This window comes from Morone saxatilis, unplaced genomic scaffold (assembly GCF_004916995.1).
Source record: "Morone saxatilis isolate NCDOM2014 unplaced genomic scaffold, NCSU_SB_2.0 Contig20, whole genome shotgun sequence".
Lineage (NCBI taxonomy): Eukaryota > Metazoa > Chordata > Actinopteri > Moronidae > Morone > Morone saxatilis.
In genome coordinates, this window is record NW_023339763.1 from 19,547,456 (window position 1) to 19,570,060 (window position 22,605).

At 40.9% G+C, this 22,605-nt stretch overlaps 2 protein-coding genes across 6 annotated transcripts in view; both read right to left on the bottom strand.

The window, feature by feature from the left end:
- The window catches only part of zswim7 (zinc finger, SWIM-type containing 7), a 12,397-nt gene extending 6,156 nt beyond the window's left edge, over positions 1-6,241 (bottom strand). The window contains exons 1-3 of the mRNA XM_035667170.1: positions 6,128-6,241; positions 4,284-4,305; positions 3,064-3,166 (exon numbers count right to left, since the gene is read on the bottom strand). Of these exons, the coding sequence (XP_035523063.1) occupies positions 3,064-3,166; positions 4,284-4,305; positions 6,128-6,203 (201 nt within the window). The 5' untranslated portion in view covers positions 6,204-6,241. The remainder of the gene's footprint in view (positions 1-3,063; positions 3,167-4,283; positions 4,306-6,127) is intronic.
- Positions 6,242-7,670: 1,429 nt separating this feature from the next.
- ncor1 (nuclear receptor corepressor 1) overlaps positions 7,671-22,605 on the bottom strand; it is a 50,504-nt gene continuing 35,569 nt past the window's right edge. For 4 of the 5 annotated variants that reach the window (XM_035666218.1, XM_035666220.1, XM_035666216.1 and 1 more), the window contains 23 exons: positions 21,379-21,545; positions 20,247-20,361; positions 19,227-19,312; positions 18,877-19,045; positions 18,662-18,787; positions 18,489-18,572; positions 18,137-18,387; positions 17,638-17,911; positions 17,098-17,325; positions 16,651-16,851; positions 16,069-16,218; positions 14,970-15,206; positions 13,723-13,858; positions 12,991-13,490; positions 12,772-12,888; positions 12,229-12,377; positions 11,908-12,125; positions 11,665-11,808; positions 11,092-11,237; positions 10,835-10,888; positions 10,547-10,744; positions 10,274-10,450; positions 7,671-10,165 (listed from right to left, as the gene is read on the bottom strand). In XM_035666218.1, coding sequence (XP_035522111.1) covers positions 9,828-10,165; positions 10,274-10,450; positions 10,547-10,744; positions 10,835-10,888; positions 11,092-11,237; positions 11,665-11,808; positions 11,908-12,125; positions 12,229-12,377; positions 12,772-12,888; positions 12,991-13,490; positions 13,723-13,858; positions 14,970-15,206; positions 16,069-16,218; positions 16,651-16,851; positions 17,098-17,325; positions 17,638-17,911; positions 18,137-18,387; positions 18,489-18,572; positions 18,662-18,787; positions 18,877-19,045; positions 19,227-19,312; positions 20,247-20,361; positions 21,379-21,545 — 4,265 coding nt within the window. In that variant the 3' untranslated portion in view covers positions 7,671-9,827. The remainder of the gene's footprint in view (positions 10,166-10,273; positions 10,451-10,546; positions 10,745-10,834; positions 10,889-11,091; positions 11,238-11,664; positions 11,809-11,907; positions 12,126-12,228; positions 12,378-12,771; positions 12,889-12,990; positions 13,491-13,722; positions 13,859-14,969; positions 15,207-16,068; positions 16,219-16,650; positions 16,852-17,097; positions 17,326-17,637; positions 17,912-18,136; positions 18,388-18,488; positions 18,573-18,661; positions 18,788-18,876; positions 19,046-19,226; positions 19,313-20,246; positions 20,362-21,378; positions 21,546-22,605) is intronic. The other variant, XM_035666219.1, reaches the window with a different exon arrangement.

Here is a 22,605-nt window from a genome sequence, read left to right on the forward strand (position 1 = left end):
CAACTAACTGAACACCACTTGTGTCTGGATTTGATGAGCTGGGAATGAAAATGGGTGTGTGTACGTGTGTAGCAGAAACTACAGTGGCCACTAAACTTGCGACAAACGTGAAACTTCAGCCAGTGTTTGGTTTGACCGGGCTGGTCTGCTGTATACTGTAACATGGCGGTGCAACATGGTGACCTCTGCGGAAGGCAACCCGTAGGTCTGTAGATGGAGATCATTCTAAGGTAACAAAACACCAATGAAAACATACATATGAATATTATATTCCATTTCTGACAAAACATCTTCCTCAATGTTGAAACTAGATCTATATTCAGTTCTTCTCATACATTTGATAGAGTGGATGAACAGTGACATGCTGCAGGGTTTCATTTAAAGGAATATTCTGACATTTTAGGAAATGTGCTTATTGGTTTTCTTTTTGACGAGTAGATAAATACCACTCTCATGTCAGTACAGAAGCTACAGATAGTTTAGCTTAGCATAAAGACTGGAAATAGTCTGGCTTTGTCTGAAGGTAATACAATCCTACAAAACAACTGAGGGCAATGAGCGGAGACTGCAGGAAGTAACTGCATCTGACCAAGATATAACACACAACCCACCACGACACCACAACACCACAACTTGTTTTTACTCTAACAAACAAGATCTAATGTTTCAATTACTGAGCTTTAGAAGTGCTGATAGGCAGATTTCTTTTTATCCTCACACAGAGCCAGACCTGCCGTTTCCCCCGTTTCATGACATGAGAGTAATATCATTCTTCACATCTAAGTCTTAATAAGACAGTAGGGATGCACGGATTTATTGGCCAAACACCGGTATCGGACGAAATTCACCTTGTTGTGGCCGATGTTGTTGTTTTTGTGCTGGCTAAATGTTGTGTTGGTTATTTCTAACTTGGATATTGGAGAAATAATTACCTCTGACCAACACTGGCACAAATTGCATGCCAATACTGATCCAGCAGCACAGACAGTGAGCGGCTGTACAGCTCTGTCTAAATTGTTATCTTAAACGTCGGTATGAGCCCAGAATTTACATTCCTACAAGAAAGTGAACACACGTATTTACCATAATGTTAAGCTATTCCTTTAAAGATTGCTTTACCTGCCATTAATCTACAGGAGTGTGAGTGGCAGCCTGCGTGTGAGTGATGTCGAAACTGAAGTGTTGCAGAGCAGCAAGTAAACAGTGGAGCAATAAAGCAGGGGAAGAAATGTGTGACCTTCTCACAGGTTCAGACACTGCAAACAGTCAAGCAAACACACTTGTGTTACTTCCACTAAAGACTGAGTTGGCAACATACTGAACCGTTGCACCACACTGGTCTGGACATACCAGTGCTGCAACTAACAAGCAAATTATTTTCTCAAATAGTCGATTGATCGTTTAGTCTATGAAATGCAAAAAAGATGTGGAAAAATAACCATGACAACTTCTCAAAGCAAAAAGTGACGTCTTTAAACTGCTTATTCTGTACATTTATTACTGTATAAGACGAAGACAGGAAGTAAATGCTCATATATGAGAAGCTGGAACCAGCACACGTTTGGCATGTTTGTATTAAAAATAACTAAAATTGATTATCAAAATAGTCCCAGAGTAATTTTCTTATAACCGACTAATCAATTGATTGACTAATCATCTCTGCTCTATAACAGAGAATATAACAGCAAAACCTAAGTTAGTATAAACAAAATGTTTTTGACCTCAATGTTTTTCATTAGAAAAATCTAAATCTGAAAATTTATGAAATATAAGTTGAATGTATATCATTTTTACTGTGAAACGTTTCTATAAATCTCCAATAAGAAGAAAAATAGAAAACTTTTTTATAAATCTTTTATTCTGTACCGGATTTGTTCAAAGTCACAACCAGAAAACAGGAACAACCACAGATCAAGATAAAAAAAAAGAAAAAAAAAAAGAAGCATTTTCCAGTAGAGAATAAAAATAGCCCATTATATTAATCATTTCAAATACAAGCTGCTGGACCATAAATGTCAGCCTTGAGGGAAATGAAGAGAAACAATTAACACACCAACAATTGAGTTGAAAGTGTCCCAACAGAACAGAATCCATGTCTTTATTTAGCTGCATTGTATTTTTATTGTTTTTGCAGGAGCCTGACGGAGTTTACAGGAAATATGGGTCACAATGACCACAACCTCGGTGGACTGACATGTTTCTCCCACCAAAAGTCACTCTATGTCCTCTTGAGATTAACTCTTAACTTTGAGGAAAGGACAACGGAGGTCAGCACAGAGTAATAACACACCTTCTTTGGTATAAAGTCATTTGGTAACACCTGTAGAGCCCACTCCATTATGGAACAAATACTGAGTGACTTTTATGGTTTGATACGTTTGTAATGACAAATAACCCATAAAGAAATCAACTAAATGTCAAAAGAAAACCTGAGCAAGTTATGTTTGATCTCAGAAAGTCACTGTAAATCTAACTCAATTATAAAATGTCACACACCTAGATTAGCTTGGCATTCAATTGTGCGGGCGTGCTGGGACATGACTACTGGATGTGCCATAGGATGAAAAGGGTTCAGTGATTTAACAGAAAATTAACAGCTGAGTGACAACAAAGTACAATGCAGACACCCACAGATCTTGAACATTGACATTGACAATGAACATGAACAGATCTTTCTCCTACGATGGGCTGTGGTAATAACCTTATGGTAAAGTCTGTTCTGTTTCTGGTGAGAGAACGGTGCTGAATTGCAGTATTTCACTCTAAATTTTAAAAAACACAACATGAATAAGCTAAAAATCAGGCAACAGCTTTAAAATGCAATCTACTTGTTATTGGGGCAGAAAATCCTGACGTCCAACAGACTGATTCAGAGGATGAGAGTACTTCCTACACATGCTAATTATGTATGACCAACAAGTTAGAAATTGTTCAGCTGTGGAAGAATATTGTAGATATTGTCATAATGATTTCATATTAAAATACAAACCATTATTTTGTAATATATAAACTATACAAGCAGGATTACTGTTAAGGTACAGAGTTGACACAAACATGACCAACCTGAAATGCTTTGCGTCCACTGGGAGACGACAGGCAGGTGACTGAACGCTGGTCAACTAGGTCCAGAGCCTGCAGTGCACAAGGCCCGAACACAAACTTCAGCCTGAAAGACATGAGGGAGAGGCGAATGAAAGATGTAAAAACATCCATAACATGTTTTGAGTTTACATGTGTGGATGGCAATACACAACTTGAAATATATACACAGAGACTGCTGGGTAGAAGTTTGAAGAAAAGATCAAATTATCAAATTAGACCAATTTAAATATAATACTCCAGTGTGTGTGTGTGTGTGACTATGGCAGAATTTCTCATTAAAAAGCATGTTTTGTCAGCCCCCTGTGGAGTTGACTTTTGAGTCTACTATTGGTAGAAGAACCGGCTTATTTGCCTCTTTTACAGTCACTTGACTTCTTCCCCGTATCACAGCTGAATCCTCACACAACCATCAGTCTAGAGTGAAGCTCTTGCTCTTCATTTTAGGTGAATAACACCAAAACTCTACATTTAAAGTGTATGCTACAAATGGCAAAAAATATTATTATTCCGTTTTCAATTTATAAAGTTGAACATTTTGCATTGACAGATAACAACAATGGGTGCAGTGTCAAAGTATTTTACCCTTCACTTCACCACACTGTGAAATCAAAATACATATTATAGGAATAATACTCTACAATCAATATGTATCACAATATAGCAAAAGGATGTAAGATAATCATATTGGTGTCCAATGCCAGTGCAGACATTCATTCCAGACAAAACTCTTCTAATGTAAAACAACAACTTCAATCATTCAGTTTGCTAGTTTTTAATTATTCTTTACAACATCATTTTGCCTGTAAGGGAAAGATGAATATAAAAGTGGAAAATGTCTGCTTGTGAACTACCAGTGTGATGAAGAGCCCCTAAACCAGAGGCTTACAGACAAACAGACAGGATGTGGCCATGTTGAGCCAGACAGTGAGCACCCCTTTACTCTCAGTAACTCAAACCACTATGCCAGGAAATGTCTCAGTAAAGACACAGAGGAGCATCATGACACTGTGGCTCAATGCTACGTCACTTTGGCAAATCCAGACTGTACAAATGCCTCCCACTTTCTCCACAGTGTGGCTTCTGGTATTCACACCCACTCAGCCATGTGCCGACTTTTTTACTTAGATCACAACTCAGACAGGGAGGATCCCTACATTCATGGGAATAAAAAGGATACTTACCCAATAAGCAGGTCATCAGGAACTGCAAAAAAGAGACAAATAAGTAATTTCTTAAAATGTGTGTTTATGCATTAAGAATCATTCCACAGATTCCACAGAGTGATGAAACTTTTATCATCATGTTCATGCTTTACCTGTGTAATATGATCAGAGTAATCTGAGGAATCATTATCAAACCTCTAGCTGTCTCAGACAACCCAAAAGAAACTAAAAAAAAAAACTACATAGTTGAAATGTGGAATCTGTGTAGATGACAAAATCCTCTGTACACTGCAGAGCAGCAACCACTCTGCTGTTGTGTTAATGTGGTAAAGAAACTATATTTAGATACACAGACTGAACTTTTGCTTCTTGTGTAGTTGTTTGGCTTCATTTTGCTCCTTAAAAAATGTTTATGAGCCACTGGAGAACTGTGTCCAGACAGTGCCTGGTGTTTTCATTTTGTGATTCATTAAACTATTGTTACACTGCATTTTAATAGCATGATTATCTGATGGGTGCAGTTGGGAATTGCCTTTTTAGGTACGACTACTAAGAATGTATACACACACAAAAAACTATTGTTACATTTGTAAGCGTAATAACCTATACTTGTGTTCTGAATCACATATTTTTACACTGTGGTAATGCTGCTTTTGGTAAAGGGTCTGACTACTTTTCTGTCCACTCCTAGCAATCCAGCACAAGTCTGTTGGGTAGAGAGGAAAGCTGATGGCCAAACAGTTATGGGTTCAAATCTAATGACTATTTCAGATAATACGGGTAAAAAAAAAAATGGAGCAACTGCTGAAATGGCCTCGGGCAAGGCACTGCCTCTGTGTCAATTATTCACACCTGCAGTATTATTTAGTCCCTAACCCTGACTAAAGTATACAAATTAAAGCAGCTCTTCCTGAAGCCAAAACTAAAAGTAGTGTCCTTCTGTTTGGTAATACAGATAAACCACAATCATTAACTAACAGTAATAAAAGTCTGCTGAGGCATACTGATCAATATTGGTATTAAGGGCTGGGCAGGAGGTAATTCTTTATAGACAATAAACACAAACCTTTGCTGAAGGTTTCGTGGAGCAGGACATTCCCGTATTTTATGTCCTGTCAGGGGGAACTGTCTTATATGTGACTTATATGTTCAATAGGTGAATTATGTCAGTCTCATCATGTTGGACGTGTTGTTCATAAAACTACCAATGGGCTTTTGTCACAGCACAGGTGTCATTAATAAAAAAAATATGATGGATGAATTCCATTTGGCTGTTTCTGTTTCAGAGTCATGGCTTACTGGGACACAGGGAGTGAACATAGCCATTGTTAATATTATTGGTACCACCTGAGCTGCTATGAAAAAGGCCTTTACCAGGACCCTGAAACGAACACCTCAAAGAAAGAGCCATTATAGATGTTATTAATGACACCTGTACTTCTCCTGCAAAATGTCTGCTGTAAAAAAGCTCCATGTTTTTAGGTGTTTTAAGCCTAAACCAGCCTATAGTATGAGTAGCTTGCTGTTTAGAGAAAAGACTAGAGAAATATAAGTGTGTGGCAGCGGCGCCTCCTACAGGGCAAATATTAAACTACATCACAGTAAAACTCTGGAACAACAAGAAGTCCAGATGTACCGAAAGTTACATTAACGTTACTGCGGAGCACAGTGATGCGTTTTAATGAGTGGAAAAGTAAAAGTGAACTGTTTCCTCCTGACAAAGAATACGTTAATGTGAAGTTTGTTCAGAAACTCAATCGAGTTTATCACATTGTGCTATAATCAACCGTTAGCTAGTAACGCTACAGATACTTTAACATTAAAACTGTCACATTTATCTCCCTCTGCGACTCGTGTCTTACTTTGAGATGTTTCCTGGTATGTTTTTTGAATATCTCGGAAAAGCTGTTCGGCCACTGCAGGCAAAAATGAGCGCATTTTTGTTTCCGGAAGTCATCGATTCCGTTAGCCAATAACATACGATCAAAATATTACGACTTCCGGCTTGAACGTTTGTTGCCTCCAAAATAAAAGCCCCAGGCCAAGGCAACTATCACAATTTAGGAAATCGCTATCGCTGCTCCACCAGACAACTGACATATTAATGCCATGCTATAATTGGTTTGAGTTTATTTTGATTTACTTATGTTGCCCTATATGCCACCATTTATGTGACTTTCCAATTCATTTTCAGATATAGGACAGTAGCTTAACATCCATAATTCCTTGACGTGTCAGTTATTTAAGTGGTGTAATGCAGGTCTCAGGAGACATACAACAGCAGAAAAAAGATTATGACATGGGGGACATGTAGCACAGGTGTTTCTAATAACCAGTCAACGAGCTAACAGGCTCTTTACACAAAAGACATTCTGACATGTCATAGCTGCAAAAGCACAGGTGAAATTAATAACACTGCTCCATTAAATCGTAGATGACCCATTGTTGGGTCACTGAATAGGCCTACTGTGACACTTGAATGGAGCAGAGCCATAATTGATGTTAAAACCCATGCTTTAACTCAAAATGACCTGCTTTGAAACCTTTAGCAAACCTGTGTTTGACAAGCCAAGTGTCTGCTGGTCATTAATGTGCACTCTGGCAGTCAGTCTCAGACTCATTAAACAGGATATAATGGATACCGATCAATTGAACCTCAGTGAACTTCTTTAACCAATCATGAGTTAAGAAAATAACCGGGAGGTCCTGGTAGCTTACCTGGTGGAGTGTGTGCTCCAAGTAAAAAAGGCTGAGTCCTTACTGCAGTGGTCTCAGTTCGATTCCGACCTGCAGCCCTTTGCTGCACGTCATCTGTCTCTCTCTCACTTCAGTTTCCTGTCACTATTCAGCTGTCACTATTGATTAGAGGCAATAAACCCCCCAAAAAAATAATCGTAAAAAAGGAAAATCACTATCGTCTTCATTATATCACACAGAATATGCAGTGGCAAGCCTGCTGTAAAGTGAAGCCATGATGTACCTCAGCAGCTGATTTTTTTTATTATATGTATCATGTTTAAATGTATAACTTGAAAAGTAACCTGAATGCAGCAAAAACCTGTATTTTGCATGAACTATTTTCTGTAGCACAAAGGGCTCCAGTGTGTTAAGTGGTTTTCTATATGATTTTATAATGTTTTCTATTTTCTGTTTAATGGTAATTCAATTAACAGCTCTGCCTCATTCACTCACATTCATTTAAGTCTGAGAATCACTATAAATGAGAGGTCAGTCACATTTTGCAAAATTACAAGTTGCAATTCCTATCACAATAATGTTCTTGTATACTGCATTAGATCACAAATAAAAAGTATTGGTGCACCTCAGCCAATGACAATTATGGCACAAGCTACAAGAAGAAAGTCATAGTAGTCAGTAAATATATGGCTATAAAGGATCTACACATTTTTAGTGGTGGAGAACTGAACCACTTTATTTGATTGGTCTGAACTCTTGTAATAGCCTACTAAGAGACATTGTGCGATACAAACATTGCATTTCAACATCATAGGATACACGGGTTTTCAAGTCTCAATTTCAAAAAGACAAAAAAAAGTCACCACTCTGTGTTTGATAGAGAGCTGAAAAGATGCTCTAATTCTTTTTCGGCTTCATGTCGGATTTCATTAAGATTCAAGTTTGTAAACTTTTTTTTGTCATTGCCTTTGTAAACACATAACATCCCATTTAAACAGGATGAATAACAAAGATGTTGAAAATGACAAAATAAAAATCTGAACATGTGCTATGACAAATGATTCAAAATCAATATGAAAGGAACAAAGGAAATATCAAGTTTAGAGCAGAATGGATTTGTTAACTGAGCAAAGTGAAAACTGAAAAAGCCAAAATATGGTATTTTTTCCATATATCTAAAAAAAAAAAAAATAAAGACTTGCAAAGGAACGTTACTGCCGTTTATGAAGTTGACCTAGTATATTTCATATTCAAAGCTGTATGCCAGTTGATTGACACAATGAAAGCAGAGATTAAGTGGTCACGGTTTTGATTCACCATGACAGCAAAGTCCTAAACATTTAACGGTACCATACACTTGAAACTGTAACTGTGATGCCACACTACAAAAATCATGTACCAGCTACAAGAAAAGACAGGAAGTCAAAACATCCAGAATTCTGTGAGTGGTGGGAAAAACTTAAAGCACATCTTAGTATACTCCTGTGCTGGAGGTTGAATAAGTTACACAGCAGGTAGTATGCTTTTTTTTTGTCAAAAGCTACGAAGCAAAAAAGTGCAACAATGGTGCAGACCATTCTTTATGTTTGGTTAGTTTTGTCTTTTTGTGTAATGGAAAGACAATTTACAGAGTTCAGATTTTTGTCAGGACAGTATCAAAAAAAAAAAAAAAAGGTGAAGAAAAAAAAAGGGACTACAGAAACAAATACAAACATCAAACATCAACGTATATCTCTGAGAAAATTAGTTAAAGCTGCCTTCTTTCTCAAGTCACAAGGCATGGCAAAACCTGACATACTTTTTTTTTTTACCATGACAACGTTGCAGAGCAGATCATTCTGGACAGGTTGGAAACTGCAGAGAGAGACAGCTACATGTGACACACCATGGCTCTATTGAAAAAAATAAAAATAAAATAAAATTGGCTCACTCTCATTATTCAGACGGGGTCCAGAAGTAGTCATAAGGATATCTTTTCCGGCAAAATGAAGCTTATATCAGACTATTCACCTTTCTGTTATGACACCAGTGTTCTCAACTTGTTTTGAAGACATTTCTCTGTCTATAACGGGATGAGAAGTTACCTCTACCATCTGATAGTTACAATCCATGCATCATCTCCACTATGTGGCAAAGACGGGCATCAAATATCAATGCTGTTTGAAATGTTAGTCTGTTTCATCCTCGAATGTCCACGGTGTTCAGGCTCTGGTGGTGCTTGGTGGATGGCGTGCAGGGTGGCACAATCTTTGTGTTCCACTCATGGTCAAGTACAAACCAAAAGGTTTGGTCTCTCTTAGCGTCGCTATGGTAAAAATATTAGAGTGGGTGTCAGGTGACGTGGGGTGGGGGTCGACTGGGAGAGACCAACTGTGATATTAAAGATTACACCCCTACTCTTCCCATTTAAAGTGGATCAATTTAAAAGCGACATTAAAATAAGAAATAATCAAGTTAAGAAAAACACTGCAAAAGGTTACTCTATTTACATACAATGATTTTCTTAAAGACAAGGTATATCTTTACAGAAATCAAACAAAATTCAGAAATAGTCTCTTATGTTGTTTCTTTTTACATATTAAGTTCTTCATCTTCACTATAGCTCATGTCATCCCCTCAGTCGAGTTTTGTTTATTTCCCCGACAGGCTGGGTGAGTGCTTCCGGACCAAAAACTAGTCTTGTTCTGCTGAAGAGCCCTGCCTGTCACAGGCTGCTGCTTGTATTCTCAGCTAACAGCCAGGGGGCGCCATAGCACCAAAAATAAAAAGGACACCACCCCATCTACTTGTCACACTCGCCAGTGAGCAAGGTTAGTTCTAGGAGGGGGGTGAACAGACAAGCCTTAGTGCAGGCCTCTCTTCTAGTCATGGCTCTAGCGAGCAGGGCTCAGTCATCACTGTCAGACAGGGTCTCATATTGCTCTGACAGCAGAGACTGCCACACGCGCTGCTGGCCCACCGGGGCTCCAGCTGGAGGTGGCTGCTGCTGCTGCTGTTGCTGCTGCTGCTGTTGCTGCTGTGCTGTTGCTGCTGCTGCTGTTGCTGTTGTTGTTGTTGTTGTTGTTGGTGTTGCTGCTGCTGCTGCTGCTGCTGCTGCTGATGCTGCTGATGCTGGCTCTGTATGGCGGGGGAAGCTATGGAGGTGGGTGGCGTGTTGCTCAGTATGCGCATGGTCAGCGGGTTGTAAGGAAACTGCATGGATCCTGGAAAGGGAAGGAGAAAAAAAATTTAATAAAATGTGGTTAAACTGGTACCAGGTATTTCTGTCTGTGAATTTATAGTTTTAAGACGGCAGGGGCTGGACAGCTCACCTGCGGATGAAGGTCGGTCGTCCCAGCTCCATTGGGCTTGGGCTTGGGCTTGTCTGTGATAATCTCCCTCGGAGTGGACAGAGGACACTGAAGAGGGACGCTCTCCTCCAGAGTAGGCCTGACCCAAGTTAGGAGACTTCGATTTCCGGCTGTTGGCTTTGCCCTGCTTCTGCTTCCCTGTAGATTCAAACATGCAGAATGTGTAAATCCACAACATGTTAAACATAAGATCCCTTCTGAACGTGTTTTTTTAAGAATTTAATTTGCGCCTACCCATGCTGGGTGATGGGTTGGCCTCCTGGCGGGCGTCACCACCTGTGCCGGTTGTATTGTTTATGGCACACTGAGCCCCTCCGTGGTGCTCCTCCGGTCTCTCCTCCAAATTACCCATCAATGCTTTGCGAATGATGTCCTCCAGGCCCAGGTTACTGGCTGGGTCACTAAAGGAGTGATTCCTGGGGTTGATGCTGCCTACAAATCAGCAACAAAACATATAATGAGAAAGGAGACATCAACTGGATTGAACTATGAAAGGCATGAGCAAGTTTAACTGCTACTTACTGGAGCTGGTAACAGCAGGCAAGTTGAAAATCTCTGTGCCTGGTTGTGCGTTTCCTGCAAGACAATTATTAGATGTTGAAAAAAAATAGAAATTTAGTGAAAAATTATACAGTAAGCCAAGTTGTTTCAATGTTTTAAAAGAAATTAGAAGGAATTAATTAAACAAATGTCTTTCATGCACACATATTAATAGAGTTTGTTCCATCATCTGATGAATGCATGTTAGTGAGGAAGAGGATAAGAGAGGACCCACTTACCAACATCAGAATCACCGACACCAGAGGTGGAGTTCAACTTACGAAAGATCTCCTGCTTCTTGGATTGCACCATTTGCGAGGTGCTCTCTAGCTTGGTGAAGAAGGAAGGCAGATAGCTGACACTCCCCGGGGATCGTGAGTCACTCCTTGAACCAGACAAACCAGAGGCAAAGAGTCAAAAAGCAAAGGGGTAAGAGGGGCAACAAGCCTTTGGCGCTAGGCACTTTCTCTAGTGGGATGTCAAACGACTGCTGACAGGGTGGGAACACTGCCTGCTGGCATCCATACAAGAAATTGATTTACAGACTAATACAGTCAGGCATCAAATGTCAGAGCACCAACAGGAAACTAACTTTAGCAATGTGCAGCTCCAGAGTAGAAATTCTGGTTACTTAATATTCACAACATTACAGGGGACAAGACATTTGTATCTCAATACACATATACAAGCACAAAGAAAAAACATCTCCCCTTTCTCTCTTGACTACAATTTATTGTAATCAACGACTACTGTAATTAACCCTTAAATTGTGTTAGCTACTATCTTCCTACACTACTGTGGAGATCCCATACCTGATCTCTGAGTTGTCAGCCTCTCTCCTCTGGGGTGGAGGCCCACCAGCCTCCTGTTTGTCAATGCCTTGGTAGTTCTGTGGTGGAGAGATGGGTTCATAGTTCTCCATCTGCCTGCCGCCTCGATCTGGAGATTTACCGGGCCTGGACAGGGAGGAGAGAGAGCCAAATGTCATGACAGATGATAAGTAATAAATAAGACTCACTCTGATTATTTCAGAGTTAACTGGCTGGTCCATGTACCTAGCTCTGGGCTTGTCAGGAGCATTTTCTGGAGAAACTCTGCTGGAGGGTCTCTGGTGGTGTGGGGCCTGGACCTGATTCTCTGGACTGTAACGGCTAGGAACCTTGGCTCGCCCTGAAGAGGACACGGGTGGCACCACGCTCTGGAATGTGGCCGAAGCTGAAGAGGAGACTGGAGGAAGGTCCTGATTCCGGGCGAAGTCCTGGGTTATGATATGCTGAATGACAGGGAGTGACCATAAAGTTAGGTATGATGTGTTGATGTACATGGGAAATCTGACCTGTGCTAAATATCTCCAAATAATCTCCATTGTTTCTTACCGAAATATGGTCCGCCAAGGTCATGACCCGGTGAGTCTTGGGGACCTGGGAGTAGCTGTCAGCCTGGGAAGAGGGGGGCTGCTGGGGACTGGCCTGTGGTGGCTCCCCTTGTTGCCGGTAACGACTCATGTCGTAGGCCCGCATGCCAGCTGAAGAAGGTTTACCAGGAACCAGAGTTTTGTTTTGGAGAAAGATGCAGGGTGAGGTGAGGAGAGATAAGACAGGGAGCAATTAATATACTGCGTGCCAACAGCAACTGATCTACATTTGTTTTCAGGTGACAGGAATAACTTCAAGAGGGGTCTGGTGACGAGACTGGTACAGAGGAATGAAGCCTCAAATGACAAGGTCAGTGGGGTAAGTCATTCAAGCTATGGTATGTTTACTCCACTTGACTGGAAGGTAAATTTAGCCTTCACAGCCAAATCTGTTACACATCATCTTTGACCTAAAGCACAAAATATTTGATTTGATTTCAAATGAAACCTTACTTCAGTTATACTAAAAAATGTATACGCTCAAAATTAGTTGGTCTGTTCATACCTGCTGCCTGTTGTTGTCCTTCTTCTGGTTTGTCCTGTTGTGATTGTACTGGGGAACTAGCAGGACTGATCACCTCAATGGCTCCTCCACCAGTGTTGTCGTACCGACTGGATGACACTGCAGGACAAGTATGGACAAAAGGTTACAATGCACTCTAAGCAAAGGACACAATATGAAGGTTTGGCTATGGTCTACTCGTGTATCCCTCAACACACTCACAGCTGCTCGAGGAGTCAGAGCTCTGAGAGCCTCGCTCCCGTGAGTCTTTGTCCGATGCTATCTGCCGTGTGATGATGACATCAATGAAGTTAGCGGCTGTGATAGTCGTTTTTCCACGAGTCCGAAGCTCCTCTTCGATGCGTGACTTTGAGGTTTGAGGGCCCTTATCCTTAACCCCAGGGCCCTCAGAATAAGCAGAATGGGGCTTACCCCCTGGCAGAGACATTGCACCATATGGTGACTGCATGGATCGCCTCTCTGCCTCCTGCTGCTGCTGCTGCTGCTGCTGCTGCTGCTGCTGATCGGATAGGGTGGCTGCTCGCCGAGGTGCAGCCGACGAGGACATGTCGTCATCCCGTTCATGTTTGCTTTCCTTCACCTTGGCCACATCCATCTGTGGGGCAGAGGCAGCGGCGTCCACCAGAGCAGCCAGAGCATCAGCTGCAGTACTGTAGCGAGAACTACTCTGGGCTGCTGCTGTCGCTGCTGCTGAATGGGGCCTGAGGAGGAAATAAGGAGATGAAGACAACTATATTGCCTGTAGGATTGGTTCAGTTACTACAAGTCTGACTAATGCAACTGAAGTCTACTGTCTATACTTTTAATGTACACACACACACACACCTTCCTAAAATTTGAACATGTAAATAAACTGAGGACAAATACATGAGCAGACACACACAGTGAGTGTTAAGTGAGCTGATGTAAATGCAGAGTTAGAATAAGACTCACATTAGAGAAGTGATGACACTTTTGCCCTGGAAGATGCTTGGCCGCTGTTGAACAACTACATCCTGCGTCCTGAGTAAGGGAGAAGTGGAGTGCAGATAACCTCGACTCACTGGCCGGCCTGGCTGCTCTGGTCCACCTGTTACACACAAATACATGAATTACATTATATACAGCACTGTATAGCATACACAGTAACAGCAACACAAGTTTTTCAAAGTGATTTATTTTTTTCCCTTCTTTTTTTTTAAACTTTATAAATAAATATTTAATTGTGTGATCAAAACGCTGTGAAATACGACAGCTTTAAAGACAAAAAACCTGCATCATAGAGTAAATGAATAGATATAGGACGATATGAACATTTCATGTCACAATGATCCTGTCCAAAATACTAGTTATCACAATAATTATCAAAATATTCCCAAACCTCTTAAAATGGCACAAAAACATGCATGAATCATTATAATAATGATATAAAACAATATATTAATATATAAGACATCAGATAGACACCTTATCTTCCTGTGGTTCTGTAGTTTGGAATCTAAACTAATATTTAGACCCGGTTTAATTTGTTTTTGTGGGGGATACAAGGGGCAAGCCAATCCTTCAGTTGTGGTGACTAGCTTAAGATTTTGAAACGACTGGAAAGATGTGGGATACTTCTTGTGGTAATTTAAAATAAATCCAGAAATCAACACTTACATTATCGAGCTAGACAGCTTTTTTATGTCAAGATATGATGTTCACAATTATAAAATAACTTATCTGAGTGTTTTCAGAATATATCTATGTGTATCTTTTGTGTCATCCCTATACTTGAATATACAGGATGCTATACATTTAACAAATTGTATCGGGGAAACATCAGAAAAGCGAGATATTGTTTAGTGAATGTCAATGTATTAGTGATCTTTGGTCAGGGCAAATGCAATTTAGTAGACAAAGTCATAAATATTGGGTTCTCCATTTGTGTTCTATCCAATCTTTGTTTTCCCCTTCATGTCATACTGCTACAACCAGCCGCTCTCCACATCTGCTTTCTGACTATATATAAACCATAAATCATTTTTTGTTATGTAATTCTATAACTGCACTGATTTCTAAAAGGAACCAGTGATGCGAATTGATAAACATTTGCTCAGTAAAATGGATCAACACAGATTTACTATATTAAAAAGGGATAGAAACATAATCAATTTGAATTGAAATTTTCTGCTGCTTTAAACAACAACAAAACAACTCACCACGGATATATTCATTGGTTCGCTCCCGGTCCCGCTCTCGTTCTCGCATTTCCCGTTCCCTCTCCCGCTCTCGTTCCCGTTCCCGTTCTCGTTCCCGTTCCCGTTCCCGTTCCCTCTCCCGGTGCTCCCTTTCTCGTTCCTTTTCTCTCTCTTTCTCCTGCTGCTCCCGGTCACGCTCCCTCTCCCGTTCCCTCTCTGCATTGGCAGCAGCGGCAGCAGCAAAGTGAGCTTGGTGGCCTGAGGACAACAATGACAGACATAGCACACATGATTTATATATATACACACACACACACACACACTACTCATGGGGTCTCAGCAAGATGGATCCGTCTTTCATTAGAAATCTGAATAATATGGCCTTGCTAAAAAGTCCTGACTCTTTCACAGCACAATCGTGATAATATTCTGTCTCAGGAATATTACCTCTTTTACCATTTCAGACAAAATCATGAGTGCAACATGGTTTATTACAGTGCTGCTGATTTAACTCCATATATACACCATATAATATTTATAATGCATTTCAACTGTGTCAATTGAGACTTCTTAAGATGAGATGACATTTTAATATGAAAAAACTGTAGACCTATCAGATCACCATTTTCATTGCCTTCAAGTTTTTTAGGGCTTAGTTCAGCGAATTTGAGTCTACTACAAGTATTATAGTATTCAGTTTAGATAAAATGACTGAGAATGATAAGAAATTACAGATTTTCAACTGCAGACATAAAAACAAATTGTTAAACTCAACCATTCAAACAATATATTTCACATTTCAAACCAACATTTTTTGTGCCGCTTAAAATGATCTATTAAGGAGCACACTTTCTTCAAAAGAAAATCATCCTGTTGCCGTGCAACAGTCAGAGAGTTGAGAACAGTCATACAGTGTGAGAAATCCCTCCCAGAATGAGTGCAGGAAGACTCACTTCCCGCAACTGTCCAGTGATAGATCACTGGACAGTCAGAACTGACCTTTGACACCTTAGGCTAGTGCAGGGCTGCACTCTTAGAGAGGTGTGAGGGAACACGGAGATCGTGGCAGGGAAGATAAGGGAACACGGGATGTAGGGATGGGGAAGGGAGGGGTCCTCACCTGGCGATATGGAGGTTGGGTTGAAAGCCCTAGGAGGGAAAGGGGGCTGAGCTCCAGGGAGGTAGGCCATGCGTTCCAAAGTGGGAGTACCTGTTCCCCCAGGGTGAGGCAACAGGATAGTTGGAGGCATCTGGGCTAGATCAATAATCCCTTTTACAGACAGAAGCAAAGGGCCAACGGTGAACAACAAAAACTGATCCATCAATTTCTGAATGTATGAACACCGTATACACTTAACTGTAACCCATCACCTACATCTGTTAGTGCTCCCAAATACAGATTGATCAGTAAGCAACAGGGCTGCAAAGGGGGTGGAATAGTGGTCAACTTGTAAGAGGCAACCACTCAGCAAAAGGAGATTTGGATGACCATACCCAATTGATAAATTCAGTAGTAGCCGAATTAGTTGCAGCCCCAATATAAAGAGCAAATCATGACTAGGTCATTTGCTTCTGGGCGTCTGGAAAAGGTAGCCACTACTTCACAAACACACAGTCTGCATACTACAGCCCCTGCCCCCCCACAGCCTCTACCCTGCCTGCTGTGGCAGGTGAGAGAGGGTCAGCTGGTGGAGGGTCGTACCTCGAGCTCCGGCAGTGTAAGGAATAGCAACAGGCTGTTCCCGTGGTGACAAGCCTCGGGCCATGTCAGGCCTAGGGATGACTTGCATCTGCTGGGAAGTGATATAATCGTTAAGGATGGTCTGCCGTGTGTTCTCCATGGTGTACAGCTGGTAGGTGTTGTGGTAGCCTGTTGGGGACGGCTGCCTGGGAAACATGAACGCTGTAGTAGAGGACAGGAGGGGAAAAAAGAAAGGAAAAAACAATCAAAACAAAACATATGAACAGAAGGCTCACAGATACTGATCGCAAGTGCTGACGTCAATAGCTGAAAAAGATCCTGAGAATAATTATAGTGCCTATGAATTAGACAGCATGAGCTGTTTTCGTCAGTTCACTCAGAATTAAGGCTATCACTGTTGTGTTTGTAGTTATGGTGGAAACTGTGGAAAAGATTTCAACACTGTACCAGGATCCAGCACTCTGTGGAAGGCCATGGTGGGGTCGAGATGTGGAGGCAGGTGGGCTCGGTACACTTCCCCAGGAACAACGGGCCGGTGGTGGGGGTCGAAGGGGCTGTGAGAGGCACCAGGGTCACCACCCGACACTGGGGACTTGGCTGGGACATTGTCCCTCTGTGTCGGGGTCATGGCACTCTTTCTTTCATGGGCAGCAGATTTCACAGAGCTCATACCACCTAGGAGAGAGGAACACACATGGCTCATCTAATTAGTTCCTGTTTAGTCAAACGACGACTTAATATCATCTCATGGCAGTACATCTGTCGCAGAAAACAGTTAAACAGAGTAAACGTCCAGTACTGGATGCATATGACGTATTGTTCCTAATATGCTTATCATAGTAAATAAGTTGACCTGGTTTGAAGAGATAAATGTCTAATTCAATTTTGTCTAACAGTAGCCTTAATGTGCTTCTAGTGTTGATAAGTAATAAATGGCCGAGGATATATAGTTGTATAGTTTATGTATAAAATGGTTATGGAATATACCCTCTGAAGCACGTCCCAGCAAGGGTGATCCTCTGGACACGGAATTGGTGCTGTAGTTTACAGGTGTCCTGCGAGCAGAGGCGTCCTCATACATGCTCGGGCTAAGCTGGGATTTGCTGGCCTCCTGGTGTGTGGAGCGCAGGACAGAAGTGGTGGAGTTGACCACAGAAGTGTGGCGCACTGCCTCGAGCTGGGGCATGCTGTGGGAAAGCTTAGTGGGACTTATTAGGGACTTGACATTGTGCTTGATAGTAGGCTGGTTGAGAGGGTGGATCTGGCAAATGAAAGGAACAAGAGATTAGTCTTTAATTCTTCATCAATATATAATATAGGTTACTTCCACCGTTGTATAATTGTGATTGTGCATATTCAAAATCAGAAGGTTTAAGGTAAAATAAATAATATAAAAACCACTAGAATGGAGATAAGTTTACTGAACAGATGTTAAAAATAGCAGTAGTAAATGCTGGTCAGGCCTTCAAAACTCAAACCGTCTTACCTGAGACATAGACCCCTCCATAACCCTTCTGTCCGACAGGTCAGGGGTCTTGCAGATGTCCTGGCCAGACTGATCTTGTCGGGGGATTTCATGGATGGAGCGTCCCATCTCTTTGATAGTATTAACTCCCTCATAGGGCTTGCCCTTGCCAATACCCCCTTCGAAGGTGCGGATCGGTGGGCTCTCTCGCTTTATCGGTTTTCCATATTTCATGGTCTCTTCATAAGTCTCTGCAGCAGTTCTAGGTGTTCCTGAAAATATTTGAAATGTATTTAATCATTTTCTCCTTATTTGATGCTACTAGTAACAGTAAGTGATTTATTGGAATGTGACAAGCTTTACAATTAACTACCTTGCATGATGGACCCAGTGATCAATGGTCTTTCCTTAGAATCTCCATGTAGACCATCTCTGGGCAAGGCTCTGCTAATCAACCCTGAGAAACAAACAAGCACTATCACTCTCCTGATACAGAGAAAACAAACCAGGACACAAAGGGTACACTTATTAACACACAAGCAATACCTTCGAATGGAGCTCCTTCCCTGCCAGGGTGACCCCTGCCCATGGGTCCCTCCATCATGTCGTAAGTGCGTTTTAGCTCATGGCCTGTTCTAGGGCTGCGGGTGTTTTCCCTGGGGTTCTTGATAGCTTTTGGACACAAATAAATCATCAAGTTTGTGTGCTTGGGAAAGAAATACTCAACAATTATTTGGTATATTAATAATCAAAGCACTTACCATCATAGGAGAGGATGTGACCACTCTTGCCTTCATAGATTACATGACCTTTAGCCAGCTGTTCTCCTCTGGACTTGTCTGGATTGCTTAGGTCCTCTGTGGCCAGTTTTGTGATTGTGCCCTTCAGGAGGTCAGCAGCAATGCTAGACTGGGGCAGGGCTGGTGTGCCCTATTTAAAAAAGAGGAAAGATATAATGAAACATAAAAAGCAAAAACATACAACCTTAAATATATACGCTTCAATAAATGCCCCCAAAAAAGGTCTACTTTCCTATCTGTCATTTATATATACCTTCTATCATGTAATGTAAATAAAATTAAAAAAAACACATACAGAAAACAGTTTTTACCTGAGTGATTGATCCTCTGAAAGCAAGTCCCTCGCCCACCTTTGCTGGGTTTCCTCTGCCATCCTGTATGGATGAAACTGCAGCTCCTTGAGAGTTACACGGATGACAAAGGAGAGTTAAATCATGTGTGATTGGTACTTTGGTAGTAACACCAGTTCAAGTGTCAAGATTTAAATTGTAAAACATACAAACAGAAGAAGCTCTGAAACCACAAAAGTATATTTCCACAGGTGATTTTGTTGTCACAGTGTCCCCAGTGTCCAAAGGATGTTTTAAACACAAACCTTTCCTTTCTGGTTAATACTTAACTTAACTGTCCTAAACTCTCATTTGACATATTAACATATTATACAGTGTGGCTCAGTCAACATTTGGTGGCAGTGCAAATGAGCAGTTATGTTTTCAGCATAGGGAACTGGACTGGACACTAGTGAGGACAATATTATCCACACAGACCTACGTGGAGCTATTAATAGTGAACTTTTCAGTATTTAAGAACTTAATACAACAAACAAATTAGCTGGTAATGTGTTCATTAATCTATAATGAGCTTCCTCTATGATACATTTGGTTTACCTCTGTGAGTTACATGTCTTCTCAAGAGATTGGGTAAGAAGTACCCCTCTACTTGTGACAGATTAAAGAGGAAAAGATTAAAAAGGTTATGGTGTCTATTCAATGTTTTAAATGTTTCCAAATTCACTTCATAGTCATCACAATAACTGGAAAACACATGCAGCTGATTTTAAGTGTACCATTAGTGATTCATCTATTTTTAATATGTTTGAAGACTGACTAGCAAAAAATGCATTCTACAATAAAAGCTTGCTTTAGCAAAATGTTGTGATGTAGAGAGATCAAACCTTATGGCCCTCAAACAGCATGAAACTATGCATAGAAGCTACTTAAAGTCTGTATAAAACTGCATACAAGCCAACTTTGTGTTTATGTTTGATTTTATTTCAGTGGTTTCCTGCCTGACCTGCACAATGAAAATATGGTGTAGTACTGTTGTCCTACCAGGCTTGTTAGGATCCTGCTGTCGAGGAAGACCCAGAGAGATGGAGCCGACAGTGCTTTTAGTCCCCTCTGGCCCATAGACAGCATGGGACGGCAGGTATGTGCCAGGAGTTCCCTGGAAAAGAAGGAACAAAGACTGTATTTCAAGGTCAGGTCAATGTGTTCATTAAAACAAGACAGTGGTGCCAGGTGATGTTGATAATCATTTATGTGTGACAGTTTATAAACCGTGGTATATGATCTGATAAACATCTCTGCTGATCGTTCCCAAAAGATGACACTGTGAAAGCTATGGCACAAAGGACACAGGAAGCCCGTTGCATTTCTGTAGAGCTGAGCTACCAAGAAGACTGTTACATTTACATTACATTAGCTAAGTTAACAAGCTAAACACAGAAAAAGAAACACGAAAAGGCATAATAATGTTGCACTGTTAAACAAATTTAATTTTGTTTAATAAAGAATAATTCTTCCTAGAAAGTTAAAAATGGATGAGAAATTGATTGCAGTCATTCAGAGTTTCTCTTTAAAATTTTCTTTGCGAGACTGAAAAAATAAACATAATTTATCCTCCCTAATAAGCACTGAGACACATCAGACAACACGAAGACGAATGAAAATGAATGAAAAATACACTATTTTCTGTTCTGAGAGAGCTTCTAAGATAAAGTATCAACCAAACTGCTTGTGGTATGGACCCAGCATTTGTTTTAACAAAGCAAACTGAGTAAACCCTACAAAGGGTCCAGAGTTGTGGTCTGGGTTACACTCCACTGTTTTATTATTTAATAAATCCTAAACTGTTTACATTCATATTTTCTAGCTTGCAGTCTTCTTCCCTGTCTTTGTTGACACATTTCTGCATATCTAGGTGTGTTACCGCCACCTGTGGATCAGTGGAATAGCGTGAAGCCATTGGTAGGAATGTATATCTGGTCACAAACATGAACAAGATACACAAAACGGTGACCCAATCATAGGAGAAACAGGACTTCAAAGGGTAAAAAAGCTCAATTGGGTATCTTTATGGGTTTGTCTTCGCTCTGGTGGGAATGTCAGTGGTGTAGTAAGAGCAGGGTTGATCCCCTGGGTCCACCAGTAGACCTTTGCCATCAGCCCCCTGGTGTCCTACCTGGGAGATGGAGCCGCCTTGGATAAAGGATGGCTTGTCCGTGGGCTTGGTGGTTGGAATGAGTGGTGGAGGAGAGGGAATGTTGGGAGGTCGACTGGGTCTGCTGAACGTCACACGGACTCCATCTGGCATACTCGGGACCAGCTGGTTGGGGGCAGGGTGGAGGCCTGGTGGGAATATGAACATAAAAAAATGAGATAAATGATAACCAGAACAACATTTGGGTATTAATCATCTATCTAAAAAGCAAATGATTAAATGTAACTTAGAACATCATAAGAGTTCCATTAAGCTTGATTTTCCATCAAAAACTGTGTGATAAAATATTCAGCTTCATTCTGACAGACTCCAGTGAGTGGCAAAGTAAGCACTGATAACAACTTAATAGCCTGTCCTCAGCTTGAGGTAACCTTGGCCCATGCCTGCTGTCTGCTTTACCATCTCCTGGGAAAGGCGAGAAGACGAAATGGATCATAACACACAGATACACCCACACATGACTGGGAGTAACCTCTATGCAGGGAGCATGCCTCATGCTCTGCACTCCACAAGATCAAAAATGCAAATGGCTGTGTGAGAGTTCCTACAGCGGGCATGCACGTCATCATACTGCTGGCTCATACAGGGACAGATAAGAAAACAAGCCACTCTATGACGAATGCATAAATCCTTGTTGCAGGGCGACTTGCGTGTCAAACATTAACATCATCGGCAACAACAACCTAATTTGTCAGGACATATGTTTGCCCCAAATGATAAACAAGAAAAACTATTGGTATCAAACTTAAATAAAAGTCTGAATGTAATTTCCACATCAACAACAGCAGCAGATATTACTGGAGGAAAAGGTTTCTCTGCAACCGTTATTTGGTGGACTGCACCCCTTTACCTTCCTAAGGCAGAAGCAAGCCTTTAATGCTGTCCCCAAAACATAACGCTGTAAAAATAGTAAATTAATGCAGGTCTATAAAATACTGAGAAACTTGCCAGCGGGAACAACATCGAGCGTGTTCATAGTTTTGATTCCTCTATTTATTACAATAATATTACTGTGTCATTGTCACTGCAACATGTATATTTATACTGTGTTAACTGTGAGTTCTTATCACACATCTGTGAAATATTTGGGGTTATAGAAGTTCCTCTCCATTTATGTCAATGTGCCATAAAAAAATAGCATCAAATTTAATCCAAAATATACTAATCACAAAATATCAGGCTCATCCT